This window comes from Coloeus monedula, assembly GCF_965178545.1.
Source record: "Coloeus monedula genome assembly, chromosome: 1".
Taxonomy (NCBI): domain Eukaryota; kingdom Metazoa; phylum Chordata; class Aves; order Passeriformes; family Corvidae; genus Coloeus; species Coloeus monedula.
In genome coordinates this window covers 21,306,999-21,322,200 of record NC_138781.1, presented here as the reverse complement: position 1 = coordinate 21,322,200, position 15,202 = coordinate 21,306,999, and the positions used below count along the sequence as shown (strand labels likewise).

The 15,202-nt window shown below is 38.3% G+C and overlaps 1 protein-coding gene across 1 annotated transcript in view; it reads right to left on the bottom strand.

The window, feature by feature from the left end:
• ITGA8 (integrin subunit alpha 8) overlaps positions 1–15,202 on the bottom strand; it is a gene marked incomplete at both ends in the record, with an annotated part of 110,210 nt that overhangs the window by 12,796 nt on the left and 82,212 nt on the right. Inside the window, 2 exons of the mRNA XM_082278149.1 lie at positions 10,838–10,951; positions 13,755–13,880. Coding sequence (XP_082134275.1) covers positions 10,838–10,951; positions 13,755–13,880 — 240 coding nt within the window. The remainder of the gene's footprint in view (positions 1–10,837; positions 10,952–13,754; positions 13,881–15,202) is intronic.

Sequence of the window (15,202 nt, the reverse complement as noted above, 5' to 3'; positions counted from 1 at the left end):
CTGAACTCCAGATCTGTTTCATCAGTGCTGAGTACCGAGGAAGATTCAATTCCCTTTGCCTGCTGCCAATGCTCTTCCTCATGCAGCCCAAGAGGTTGTTGACTTTCTTTTCTGCTAGGGTACACACAGTGGGCTCATGTTCAACTTCATGTCCAGCAGAACTCCAACATCCTTTGCTAGAATCCTGCCTTCCAGCTGGTTGGTTCCTAGCCTGTACTGGTGCATAGGATTATTCCTCCTGTGGTACAGCACTTTGCATTTCCCTTTGTCACACTATGAAATTCCTGCCAACTTGCTTCTCCAGCCTGTTGAGGTTCCTCTGAAGGGCAGTACAAAGAACTGGTATATCAATGACTCCTTCCACTTCACTACAATCTGCAAATTATCAGGCTATCAGGTTGGTAAGCATGATATCCCTTTTGTAAATTCATGCTGACAGCTTCCAATGATCTTCCTCTCCTTGAGATGTTTGCAAATGGCTTCCACATTTTTTCTCCACCACCTTCTCTTCTTGGGGGTTGAAATAAGATTGACTGACCTATAGTTCTCTGAATCCTCCTTGAAGACAGGTGTTACCATTTGCGTTCTTGCAGTTTTCAAGAACTCCCCCCCAATCAGCATGAGCTTTCAAAGATAATTGAGAAAGGTCTCACATTGTTGTTGCCCCTCCTGCAGGACTTGTATTCATCAGGTTCATTGGACTTTTGTATGTCCAATTTGTTTAAATGCTCCCCTATCCTGATATCCCTCCTCTGAAGATAAATGTTGATAGCTGCAAGTTTCCTCTCTGGTTGCAGAGGCCTTGGATTACTGTATGCAGGTTTTACCAGTAAAGACAAAACTGTGGAGGCATTGAGTATCTCAGCCTTTTCTATGTCCCATTCAGCAGAATACCCGTATTTTCCTTAGTCTTCTTTTGGCTGCTGATATAAAAGCGTCCTTAATACCCTTTAAGTCCCTTGCTAGGCTCAGGTCCTGGTGGGCTTCTACTTTCCTAACTCTGTCCCTGCATTCTCAGACCCTCTCTATATTCCTTATCCAGCCCCTGCACTGGGTCAATTGACTCTGCTTCCACCTCTTTCGTGTTTCATAGAACCACAGAATTATAAAGATTGGAAAAGATGATTGAGTGCAACCTTTAACCTATTACTCTCTTTGTATGTCTGAGTTGTACCAGGGTGGTAAAACTCCCATTTGTCAGGATGGACAGTTCTTGAGCTTAAAGGAGGTGATTCTGATCCTGAAGAATCAGTAGTTCTTCTGGAACTCTCTTTTTTCCAGGATCATCTCCCATGGACTTCTTCCAAGCAGATCCCTGTAAAAGGTGCTCTCTTGAGCTCCAGGGCTGTAGTTCTGGTATTTGCCTTGTCCGTTCTCCTTTTTAAAAGCTAATTTTCTCTGCAAATATGTGAGGGTTTACTGGTGATAAAAAGCCAGCACAGTTATTGCCTTCTGGAACTCATTTGGCTATGCCATAATTTTGTTCTTTTAAAATATTGAGAGCAGCTGAATGGTTATTATCAGAAAATTCAACCTCTCATTGGTGCTTATACTGGGAAAGAGCAATACTAAAACATCTGTCTCAAGCAACTAGACAGGGATGGTCACATAAGCTGTCTAACACAGCATCAAATGAAAGGGAGCTACCTTTTTTATCAATAGAGCTTGAAATGAAAAATTAGAGTTGGTAAGTAAGTTTTATACACATTCATGATGCTGATCATCTATGGAGTGATATTCAAAAAAAAGATTTTTCCTTATCACCTTAATTATTTTCCATTTCCAGACTCAAACCATTCTTCATATTTTATACTTCAGCACTAGATTCCTCCTCACACAAAATCTCAGCATGTTTCTGTTGCTGTGCATTCAGAAAAAAAATCTGAAAAAAGCTTTATCTTTTCAATCCCAAGCAATTCTTATTATGCAGGATTCTGGATATGATTATATGATTTATAAAAGTAATCTGAAATGGAGAGAGCAGAATAGGTTATATTACTGAAGAAGTAGACATTAGACATTCAGACGGATTGGCTAAGGTACAGTAAAGGCATTAACTCTCTTGAAACCTCCTATAAAGGAAACACAGCACTAATGGAAAAATAAAGCCTTTCACCTACTATACTATAAATATGGCTTATTTCATTTTCAGCTTATATCAGCAACAAGAACACGAGAGGAGTGTACTTCCTGTGGATTAATGCTTGGCTTGGGTTAATAAGCTTGGGTTGTGACCACAGCTATCAACTCGCCTCAACCCTTCATTAGGCTCCTGGAAATACTGGAATACAGGAATGGAGACTATAAAAGACTAGAGGGTATTTTCCTGCATTTACAGAACTATGTGTTTGTGGCAAAGAACTTGAAAACAGTGACTGTGGTCAACACTGGTTGCAACCAGGATTCTTACTTGTACTAACACCTTTGAGATAGAAGCAGATGTCTTTCCTACAGCTTTTTTAATAATTCTCAAGCCAATTGTAAGAAACAGCATTTCTTTACCATATCATTTTTTAAATAGTGTATGTTTAAATATTCAGTATTTACTGGAAGCTGCAGGACTTGTGGTTGGAAATTCAAGCCGAGGACTTAGTCATGGCTCAGAGTAAGGGGAAGAAAGAATTTGGTATTTGTGTCAGTGCTTAATGACCAACAGTAGACAGCCCAGCCCGAACTACACTGACCTTTTGTGTTAGAACAAGCAGAACCTGATCTTGTGCTCGTTGCTGAGACGGTAGTTTGCAATATTCTGGGAAGAAGACAAAACATGGCCATCCCCTGTGTTGCCTGGGTGCCAGATCCTGTCGATGTACTTATTAAAGCTTCTCTCTCTCTACATGCTTTTGTTTTACAAATAGATTTTTGAATTGAAGCCTTTGTTTTCTTTAAAAGTTGTGAGACAAAAAAGCAGACAGAAATGAGGGAAAGTGTTCCCAATAAATATTTAGTGCAGTGTTTTCCTAAGTACAATTGAGACCAAAATAATGTGAGAAGTGCTGGAAAATCTTTGACAATTTGAAGGACAGTTTTCCAGTCTCCAGTGGAATGCTGGTGCTTTCTGCAGACCTACACAGACCTGCTGACCCCCCCAAGGCATCTCTAAGGCATGTGGGCACCATGGTCAGAGAGCACACTGAAATGCAGAGACAAATCTGGCTCCCAGGGAGCTAGACTGAGGGTAGGAGGAACAAAACCTTTAGCAGCCTAAAGACTGGCAGATCATTGCTGTTCTGCAGATTTTAAGAGTTCAGCTACTGGAAAAAGTCCCCAGAACGACTCTGTTTCATTGCCTCTATGGATAATTGTTCAGGCTCGTGGAAATCCTTTTCCTTCTGTTTAGATGTAGCTCAGTGAAGTCTCCCCAGCTGAAGTGCACATGCTTTCCCTACAGAGCTGCATGTTGTGGTGGTATTTTCGCCACAAGAACTTATGACTTCTGCACATGGAGTTCAGTGCTGATACAACAATATTGGTGCTGTTTGATTAAAACTTGTTCCCTTTGTGTCTGCTGCAGTCTGGCACACTTGAAAGGCAGGAGGATAAGCAACACCTTTCAAATACATGCTTTGGGAATTCATTAGCTCTCTTTCTTTGACCAATACATACCAAGACGTGAACTGCTGCCAATAGAGTAGCTCACATAAATGCTGAGAGTAGAGCTCATAAAACTACTCATTCTTATTAATTTGCTTAAAAATGTACATGTGACTCTGTACATGGTCAAAAAGTATTTGTACTATTTGTAGCAAGAGGATATGTCCACCCAAATATAGTTCTGACCAAAGACAATACTCTGAAAATCAACACATCCTTCTCTCTATCATTATATTATTACACTTCACATATTATATTTTTACATTAATTTTAATAGCCTATTTTAAGTTATAATAGAGGCAGCTGTTTTGTCGTGATTCCAGAAGACTTCAATATACAGATTATGATGGTTATCAATTTAAGATGTTTAATTCTTCATATACCTAAAATTACCTATACTGTAGCACATCTAGGAAAAGTCTCATGTTCTCCTCTTGTTAACATTGAAAATATTTTAAATAAAAATGAATGAAAACAAAACTAGCCCACACCCAAAAGACCTCCAGTTAGTTCAGTCCCATGCAAATGTCTCTTTCTTTCTAGCCTTCATTCCACATAAACAATCAAATCCAGTATAATAGAATATTTTTGGCCACAACCAAAGTTGTGGGTTTTACTTAGGGTTTTTTTTCAAATAACAACAGTTTTTTGGTGTAACTGAAAATTCTGTTGACTACTTCCTCCTTTTGTTGTTATATGTGGCTTGAAAGGCAGTGCATCAAATTTTTAGCTTTTAATTCTCAGTCTGAATTAAAATAATCTACTTAAACTTCCATATATGGCTTATATATGGCAATGAATGAGGGCACAAGACATGTCTCTCGCTAATTTTTCTGCTTCCCCACTTCCATCCACAGACAGGGAATTTAGGTTGGCTGCAGAATTATTCTTTGAAAATACTAAGCAATCTTCCCTTGACTGAGATGTTTTCCACTGGACACCGAAAGCAGTTCTGTGCTGGAGGATGCTGAGGATAGAAATTATTGTTCCTTCATATTCCACTTACAGATCGAATAATTGCCCCCATAGTAAAGACGAGAGGAAAAAAAGTGAACACATGAAAGATCTTATACAAGAGGATCTCTCACTTGTCTCATATCACCTCCAACAGTTCAACTCTGTTCTGAGCTCCAAGCCTCTGCCAACACATGTGCTGCACAGTCTGTGTGGCCCCACTGCACAGGCTATCTGCACTCTTCCTCTAATGGCCTTTGTACAGCTAAACTGAATCCTTACCACAAAAGCATTACTTGGCCAAGAGAACTTCTACCACACTAAAGAGGCGCTGAGTTCACCAGTAATAAAATACAGAGATTCTCAACAAAATTTCTCATCATGGAAATACAATTTGAGCATGTACTCTAACAGTGGTGACAGCTCCAGGTTCCAGGCAATGAAGGCAACGATGGAGGACAAGACTGGGAGAACTTGTAGTTGATGGTCCAAACCAACAAGGTACTACATCATTGTCTTCCTTGTTTTCTATATCCTTCCAGATCTCTCAATTTCTTTTTATGTCCTTGATGCAGCTTCAGCAGAAGGGAATACCATCATTTTATAAAGCAGGTATGTGGGGCCTCTCAAGCTGAATTTGAACTGAATTTGTGTCTTCCAGTCCTGAATTCTCTAATCATTAGACTACCAGCTCTTGCTTCTGGCAATGAATATGGAATAAACCAAGTCCTCTTAAAATCTTTCAACTAATTCTGTAAGTACCTTCTAAGCAATTTTTGTATTCTGTGTTCAGAGAGGGTGGACATATTCCCACTTAATTCGGATTTGGGTGCCTATCCTCCTGATAAGGAATACCCCTCATGCACCACCCTGATGGTTAGTGCAAGTCACTTTGTCTGAGGTACCTAATTCTCTCCATATGCTGAACAGGGAGCCTAGGCATTTAGTTTCATATTTTGGATACCAGTTCTGGGGCCAGGCAGTTAAGATATGGGTGTTGAAGTACACATCACAGTTAATACGTCAAGCATAAATTTCCATTTTTAGGCATCTAAAAAGAAACAGGATCAGCACACATTCAGAAACATTGAAATAATGAGTATTTAACAGAGAAGCCAAAATATGACTTTGGGTACCAAGATTGCACCCAAATGCAGTGGTGCTTCTCTTGTTTTCAACTTTTTTTGATTAAAACTAGATTTTTCTCCCTTCTAACTATTAAAGTTCATGTGTTCAGGAGTGCCAAATTCACATATCTGGAACTGTCAAAAAGTCAAGAGAGAAACAATACAATTATATTCAATAACATTAAAAGAAAATAAAATAAACTTCAAACTTCTCGGGAACCTCACATGCCCTCTGTGTTCCTTTTACATTACTGCCTCCCCTAGCTCTCCCAGAAAGTGATTTGTATCATTATGAGGAATTTTCAGTACAGGCTGAAATAATAGCTAAGAATGCGCTGAGTTCCACATCCCACAATGTTTTAAGTTCTAAAGAGCTTGGAGCCTGATGGTTGTCACAAATCAGACAGATGATACAGATTCATCACTTAGAAATGCATTTTCAAAACAGATGTTTTACTAGACAACTCCCGAGTTCTATATTAAAAAGCACCCATCTGTTCAAAGAATACTGGACCAGATCCCTTCAGGTCTCCCTCAGATGACTCAGAAATATGATTAGACAAATGGGGACATCCTGGAGCCCCATCAGAACACAACATAACGTAACCATGTAAGGTTGCACAAATCAGGCTATTATTTGCCTGATCAGCAAGTCTGAATTCAAAAGTCAGCTTTACTAGAGGGTTCATATTTACAGCCAGACTTTGAAGTTAATCCAAAAAAGTCTGTGATTCTTCTTGGCCTTTGCACAATGTCTGTCTCTATCTTTGTTGGCTGGTTGGGAAATTTGGGCTGCTTTATTTACTCAAACATGTCTAATCATTGCACGTCATTTAACTGTTATTTGTTATGGGAGTTTGGGGTTTAAGGTGACAGATTACAACTGTCAAGAGACAACATGGTCAGCTGTTGCCAGTTAAACTAAGTGGAAGAGGAAAGAGTCACTCAAACATGACAGATCTTTTGTGGCAACAGAATATACAGGCTGGCCCATATAACTTTGATGGAAAACATTAATTATTTCATCCTAGCATAAATCAATCACTTCCAATAATATCCTTCTCAGGTTTGCATTAGCATATCTATAAGGAGAAAATTACATGAAAAGAGCATGATGACACTGTGTTCTTGGCTTTAATGAGCACAAACAATTTCTTCTGCAAATCATCATGTCTTCATTTAGATTATAGCACAGTTGAGGAATGTTGTACATCACCACTATGCTGCTTTCTTTGGCATATGAAAATTTTTACATTAACTGAATGTGCAAAAGAGGTTGCAATGTTGCTCTAGATTTTTCCCCTAATTTTCTTTACAAGACCATGACAGTGGGGTTCAGTTTGGCCCTAGTCCTTCCTGGTTCACAATAATCTCATCCTGATTATTTTGACTGCATTTTAATCCTCAGTTTGACTCTGCAGATTTCAACCTAGTTAACAACAGCTGCAGACTTACTAAGAGCAGATTATGTCCTTTTTAGGAAACTAATTATGTTCTACAGTCTTTTATAGTGATGGCTGTATAACTGTTAATTTTAAAAGGGGCTGTGAAAAAGGGAACTGTTCTGAGATGGGTGGAAGGAAGACAACCAGACCCTAGGATACTATTTATGGTCTCCAAGTTTGCATGTGAAGTAGGGGTCATGTTATTCTGGCAGTTATTTAGACATAAATGGGGGGATGCAACAGTTCTCTGGGGACTACCTTTTTCTACGCAGGAAAAAACTCTGTTGCTTTGAGTGGAGTTTTTCTGATTCTTAACAAGACTGGCAAGTTACTATTCAAAGAACACAGAAATGTTTACAGGGAAAAGGTAAAACCACAGCCTGTAAAAAGTCTTATTTGATAGCACAGGTATGTAAGGCCAGTGGAGTAAGCAGATGTTCTGACAGTAGTGTTTCCCATGAAGTCTTTCCACCTAGTGAATCTACAGCATGGCTCATCTTTGTCCCTGCCCACAAGCTGGTGTAACACTCCATCTCTGCCTGGAGCTCACCGAGTGAACGGAGGTGCAGGCAAAGCAAGCAGGATTTATTAAGGAGCAAGGAGGAGCTAAAGGGACTGCAGCACTGGCATTGGCTGGTGTGTTTGCACACACCCATGTCCCAAGGGCCAGCTTTGACCCTTCTCCCCATGCAGATCAGGAGGAGAGATGCTTCAAGTCAGCTGCATAACGCATCCTCTGAAGATACCTTTCTGTCTTGTCACTGTCTACAGTTAGGCAAACAGCTTTGGCATCTAACTTTCAGATTACTAAAATTACATAAAATGGGTTCCACTGCTCTTGCATTAAACGTGCCACTGAATTTCATGCAGTTGTACTTGTTCTGAACCTAAGTCAGGCAAACTAAGGTGACATCCTAGAAAAAGATTCTGTTTTTACTGAGTCACTAAAAAAAGGAGATTTGGTAGTTTATTCCAATTATTACACATCCTCTGTCATAGCCAAAAACTCAGAGAAACTGTTTCTCATGAATTTTGCTTGACTTTAATCTCTTACAGATATTTCTTGATAAATACTAAACTAGACTTAGGAAAATCTTTATGAGGCTAATTCCCACTGAAATAGCTGTAAATAGCCTAGAAATTTCATCTCATCTGTGCACAGGGTGTTTTCACAAGACCTTCTTTTTGGCTCTTATGGAGTTAATTATATTTCATCAACAGAATGATGAGGAGAAAAACTTGACTGGATCTGGAATATGTCAGGCTCAGTTCCCAGTAAGGAAGGCAGCTAAGGAAGCTAAGTTTTATCTTTTGCTTGGTGAAGAAAATGATGAAGATTCTCTATGTTAATTCTTGCCCACTGCAGTGCTCAAAGTTGTCACACATTGTTCCAACCAAAGATAATATCCCTGCCTCTCTGCCTTTGTGCGTTAGGAACAGAGAACCAGTGCAGTGAAGTTCTTACCTGAACTTAACAGGGACTAGCCAGTGTGAGATTGCCCAGTAGTCTCTTAATGGAATTAGAAAAAATTGGAATCAAATTCCCATCCTATTTCTCAATAGGTATGTTTTTTCTATAGCTGCAGAGATGCTTACATACTGCTATTTTCTGTCCTTTGCAAAAGCTTGCACCAGACGATGTCCATCCCAGCTCCCAGATTTGAAAGGACAGAGAGACATCCAAGCTGTCATGCTTTTAGTCCTAAATTTGAACCAGAGCTTGCATTTTTTTTTGCACTAGCAGATTACTCACTCAGCAAACCTAAATAAGGTATATCCACTCTAGAGTATGAAACACACTTGTTAAATATGCTTCTTCTTAAAAGTCTTGTATTTGTGTTAATGGAACTGAATGAAAATTTCTTGGGTTTGATTGTTCATAGAAAGAAAATGCACTGACAAATGAGGAATTAGTTCACCTAGTATCTGAAAGGATGTCTCTTGTTAATGAGCTAGACAAAAAATCTCTTTTTTTCAAGCAAGGTCAGATAGCGAGGACAGAACTTAAGCACTCTTCAGTCATAGTGGTCCTATATAACAGCTTTTGGAGAAGAAACACACAATGTGATTTGATGCCCTGACAGATAGAAAAACCTTTCAAGTCATTCTTTCAAGTAACCACTGCCATAGTCCTGTACACCAAGAGAGACCAGTGACCCCCCACAGTTTGCGCCCATTATGGATTTGAAGCAAATCTCAGCAGCTACTGAGCTGGCATTCAACTTTCTGGAAATACTATTCTATCTGCTCTCATTTCTCCAGGAAAGCAAGTGAGGATGAATTTCTTTTGTCTACTTTCATGTTTGAGGGAAGGGAGAAATTAACTTAAAAGGTGTGAGAAGCTTAATTTAAAGCTGTAAACCAAAGATCCTCAATTCTTGCCAGGGTAAGAGGTACCCTGCATACAAAGAATTATTCTCCCTCAGCTATAGGGAACAGAGGAAGGTTCTTGCACTCCAGAAAGACAGGAGAGTTCTAAATTGAGAAAGAAGGTGACAATAAATCAGTTTGATCAAGATAGGAGCTGCAGTTATTTCCTAATAACAGCAAACTGAATTATAAATTTCTCAGTGTACTTCCCAGTGTTAAAGATATGACAACTACACAGTAAGTACAGACACATGGCCAGCTGTGAGGTAACAGCTCATAGTGCAATTCCTCTGCCTTACAGAATCATAGAATAATTTGAGTTGGAAGGGACCTTTCAAAGTCATCTGCCATAAGCTTGGACATCTTCAAATAGTCCAGGCTGCTCAGAGCCCTGTCCAATCTGTCTTAGAATGTTTCCAGGGATGGGGCATCTGCCACCTGTCTGGACAACCTGTTCCAGCACTTCACCACCCTCAAGGCAAAAAACTTCTTTCTTACATCTAATCTAAATAGATCCTCTTTTAGTTGAAAACCATTACCCCTTGTCCTTTCACAACAGGCTCTGCTAAATGATTTCTTCCCTTCTTTCTCATAAGACCCCTTTAGGTACTGGAAGGTGCTATAAGCTCTCCCTGTAGCCTTCTCCAGGCTGAACAAACCCAACTCTCTCAGCCTCTGCTCATAGGAGAAGTGTTTTACTCCGCCAGTCATCTCTGTGGCCCTCCTCTGGGATCACTCCAACAGGTCCCTTTATGCAGTGTGAATATAATCCTGAGAGCAGAAGTTGGAAATGCAAGAATTTGCAAAGGGAAGTTTATTTTTCCCTTGGCCTACACTGTCCCTTCTTTTAGTAGTAAGACAGATTGTCACTACATGAGTGTCATGTATCATATGAGCTTGATACATACTACTCTTCCCTAGATTAACAGAGAATGAATAACAATGAATTTTTAAGCTGGACATAGTGTATACGATATGCAGTATAGCTCCAAGAAAAACCCTCCATTGAGAAAAGAGGTTACAAATGCAGAACACATCACTGAGACCTAAGAGATTATTGATTTGGGCCATTCCAGGAAAGCTGAAACAAAACCAGAAAAGGTATTTAAAATAATCTTGGAATTTTCAAGTAGGATTCAGGACATAAATTTGAGAAAGAGTGATTGCAAAAAAAAGAAAAGTAAGCAGCATCCAAACAACCTGGACAGGAACCAGTGAGATGTTATCTTCAAAGACAGTGGTAACAAAAAGTATTTGCAGTTGCTCCATTTAATTTAATCATTTATATTTTTAAATAACTGGTCAAAGAAAAAAAATTTTATTATATGTATTGAAAGAGATGATTACCTCCAGGAATGTTTGTGCCCAGAGCCGGGACCTGATTTTTAGTGCGGCACTCTTTCCTCTTTCCAGCTGTCCCACAGTGCACGAAATTAGGACACACTTCACATTTGTGCAGTTCTGAGCACAAAATAAAGGGAAGTCATACTTATGCTTTGAAAACAAATAAAATAATTTTCAAATGCTATAAATAAGCAAAACAAATCAACTTTCCCTTAAAGAGCTAAATAGCCTGAAATCAGTAATTTCATCTAATATACACGAGATACCCTATGAGTCATTGTGATACCTATAAACCAAGGAGCAGATTCTTTTTGCATCATCAGTGAATACAAACACCTTCCTGTAATAAAGAAAATAAAAGCAATAATTTTCAAAAGTATCTGCTCTGAAGAACTCTTAAAATGTCCAGGCACCTACCAATCCTTTGAAGCATGTGCTTTTTCTTCACCTATCAATCATTTTATGATTTCAACACTTGTTTTTCCTGTTCTCTCTGCATGAAGTGTTTATATTCCTAAATCTTTCCCCTTTTCTAACTCTCCTGGTTTTCCCACTGATATTTACATTATAGCAGCCAGAACTTTTGCTGAGATTCATTAGTTGCTTTACTTGAAACTTATTGTCCATGAAACATTCCTGATGAGCAGTGATTCTGGCTCATTTACAAGGATGAAGGCAAAAGCCAAGCATTGCAACTCAAAACTATATACTCTTAAAGTCTGCCAGGAGAATGTCACACTAAAGGTTAAAAGCTGACTAGAAGCCACTGAAGGGAATGAGCAGAGTCTCATGGGGTAACTACAGAAATTATGTGGTTGTTTAGGGCATAAAAAGGAAAAAATCTCATTAAAAAATGATTAATGTGTGTGGAAAAAATAAAAACTTTTGTATATACAAATGGGTTTTATCTGAAAAGTTTTGTTTGACTCAGGGGAAGGCTGAGGTTTCAATTGATTCCTATTTTTATAACAAAGCAGAGAATCCCTCCCATGACAGAAGGCCTTATGACCTCAAAAACAAAGCTAAATTTTCATGAGTATATTCTCTAGTGAGAGTGAGAATGCAGTACCAATGCCCATGCTTCAGGAAATGAGATGATGATGCACGTAACAGATCTGAAAATACCCTTAAGGAATCCTCTGTCTTTATAGACAGCTTTCCTCACAAATCTCTATCTTATCAGAGGATAAGCAGAAGCTATATGCTTAACTGCTGCTTTCTATATCTGCCTGAAAACAAAACTGTAAACCCTGGAACTTGCAACTATAAACTTTTTTTAAAATGAATATTTTAAAGTATCTGTTTATTTGGCTTTAAACATTCTCTGAACAGATTTATTTATTTTGCAGGAAGGAGAAGAGTTGTTTTCATTAATCGTATTGGCCAAAAACACACATTAGCAAAATAAATCATTAGTATGCAAAAAAGTCTACTTTTGGCTGACATTTTAGGACCTGAACACATATTTCTGTTTTTCTCAGTAATGCATTTAGCCTGTAGTGATTTTCAGAACAATGTAACATTGGAACTAATGGAAGAGAAACCAAATGTTTAATAAATGGTATAAATAGAATAAGAGGTTCTCAGAACATTTTGTCTCTCTGTGAAAATGTTTTGATGAAAATAAAATCAACTTAAAATTTCTAAAAAAATTTACGATATTTAACAAAGAATTATCTTTGACCAATCTATAGTCTTTTTTCCAGAGCAACATTGATTTTCCATGTATACTTCCAACATGTCAAATAAAAAAAAAAATTTTTATGCATCAGCAGTAGCTAATGTTGAAGGCGCACAGAACTGGGACACTGTCTAACTGAACTAATGACACTGCTTTTCTATGCTTACCCTGGAAAATTTTTGCTATATATTCAGCGGTAAGCACTGCACCCAATTCTATCCTAATTTGTGCCGATCAAAAGTCTTCTTTACTAGAAGACTGCTCATCAAGGTGCCAATTTCATTTTACTACGTACCCCACTAAATATATTTGATCCATCTACATCAAGCAGCTGAAAATTGTCTGCTTCATATTTTAAGTTGCAGACACAGTGCATACTTCAGAACTTTGTTAACCACTTCCAGTTGCTGCAGTCATTTTTATGTTGGCAGCCTATGAGCCTAGAAAGATGACTGAAAATTAAGATATCACTGAAGAATGAATTAAGTGTTCTGTGATAATGACTGGCATGTCTTTGAAACTCCTGGAATTCTTCCTTCAGACCCAGTGGAATTAGATTCTTCCCCAGGGTATTGGGTTGATGAAAGAATGGCACAGGAATCAACAGTGATTACTGTTTATAATGGGTTAATCTGTGATTTTGTTCTTAATAAAATTTCAGTTTTCATTACTCTCAGATTCTATCTTCTTCCTGTTAAAAAAATTGCCAGACTAACTTTCAGAAGCAGTGTAATTATTCTATTTTTCCAGAAGATTTAGGTTTGTGAGGTTCTTTGCTTCCTACCGAATTCTAGTGAGGTCTAGGAATCCAAGCATGAGTCTGTAGTAAACAGCTTAATAAGAGACTAGACAGCATGAAAGAAACTCTGCTCAAGGTTCATAAAAATAGATGGAAAGCACTGACTGTGTGAATCCCTTGACTGATCTCGAGGTCATAGAGTTCGAACATTGCCTTTAGGGAAGGGCAGCTGACACCCACAGTACTGAAGTATGCTAAGGATGGCACTTTGAATGCAGAAGTGGAACAAAAACTCCTGAAAATACAGCCAAGTCCAAATACTCAGGTACCAAGCTGTCTAATCAGAACTATTGCCCTAGGAGAGAGAGCATTGCTATTGCTCCAGCATTGTCTGGACTGTTAGAAATGCAGTGACCTGTCCCATTTGCCTTGCCTGTGGTACTGTAGAGAGCGTCATCTTTCCCTGCACAGTCCCAGTATACAGCTTTTAGATAGCTCACCAATATTTTTGCAGAGTTTTTCCTGTGAGGTTCTGCCACTGCGACATCCCTTCTCCTGATGTAATGAGAAATTGTGGAATTATATAAAAAAGCCGCAAGTTCAGGAGTGTCTTGTGGAATAGCAAACTGCAAAGAGAGAAATGGGAATGGTAAAGACATACACATAGAATGAGTCTAACAGATTTGTTCCCATCTCAGAGGTCTTAAATTTTGGATTAACACTGTTTTTTCAATTTAACAGCACAATCATGAGAATACACTGTTTTCAACTAGGATCATGATGAGTAATAGCACAGCAAGATATTGCCCAGTTATAGAAATTACAGTAGACAACATTTTTCTCCAATTTTACTGGTGTCAATTTTGTTGCTTTACTTAATTTTGTTAGACTCTTGGGGGCAGATTCTGATATATGTAATAGGATAAATTCAGAGTTGTTGCATAGTAATTTAGTCATTAGTTTAGATCAGAATCTGCCTAATGAAATATACTGATTTTACCAGTTCTGGAAAAAAAAGGAAGTCTTGACTTCAAACAACACGATTTTTGATCATATAACAAATATGTTATAGATTTGTTTTGGTAAAAGCTCAACTTTGTAGAATGCAACAGTTTCTTAATTTCTAATCTCACATTAAAATGCATTCTCTTCAGCTTTATATTTACAGATTTTTGTTCTTCAATTAAAACCTACATTTTTTGTTAGCAGTTTGTGTTTAACTTCTACACAGCACATTTATAGCTTCTTTCATGAAGCCTCAAAGAACTCCTGGAGCTAACTGCTACAGAAAGAAAGAAAAATTTTAATTCATGACAATCCAATCATGTAAAATCACAATAAAATATTCATGGAAGTTTACAGTAAGATCTCAAGAGGAACTCAACTAAACATAGCCAAAGCTATTTCTTAAGGACTTCATATTATAAAGAGCTATATCAGATCCTTCTTATCAGTTCCTTTAACTTCTGAACACAAAGTATCTTAAACAAATTCCTAAAGAAAATGTTTGTAATTTTAATAAATGTTGTAGCATTATATGGAAGAGAAGAGCTATAAACGCACAAAACCTTCCACACACTAATGCTGTGTAGTACTAGATTTGGAAAATTTGTATCATTTTGATGCCTTTTAATGCCTGGTCTTAAAATCAAGAGTCAAACACGGTTAGAAGGGGAAAAGGGATTTTACCTTGGTATTTATTTTAAGGATCCTTAGGTGCACACATCCGGGTTGAATGCACCCCAATGCCCACCGCAACGCACACCCCCCCAAAAGATCTGGTACATCATTATAGGTCTTACTAATTAGCATATCTATCAAAAATTCCCCAATGAGAGGCTCAAGTGAGCCCCCCTCCCCAAGGAACCTTCCCCTGAATGGTTCTATCTTAGTTTACAGAGTATGTTCTGGAGAGGACCTTGGGGTCTGGGGCACACTGATCCCTAGC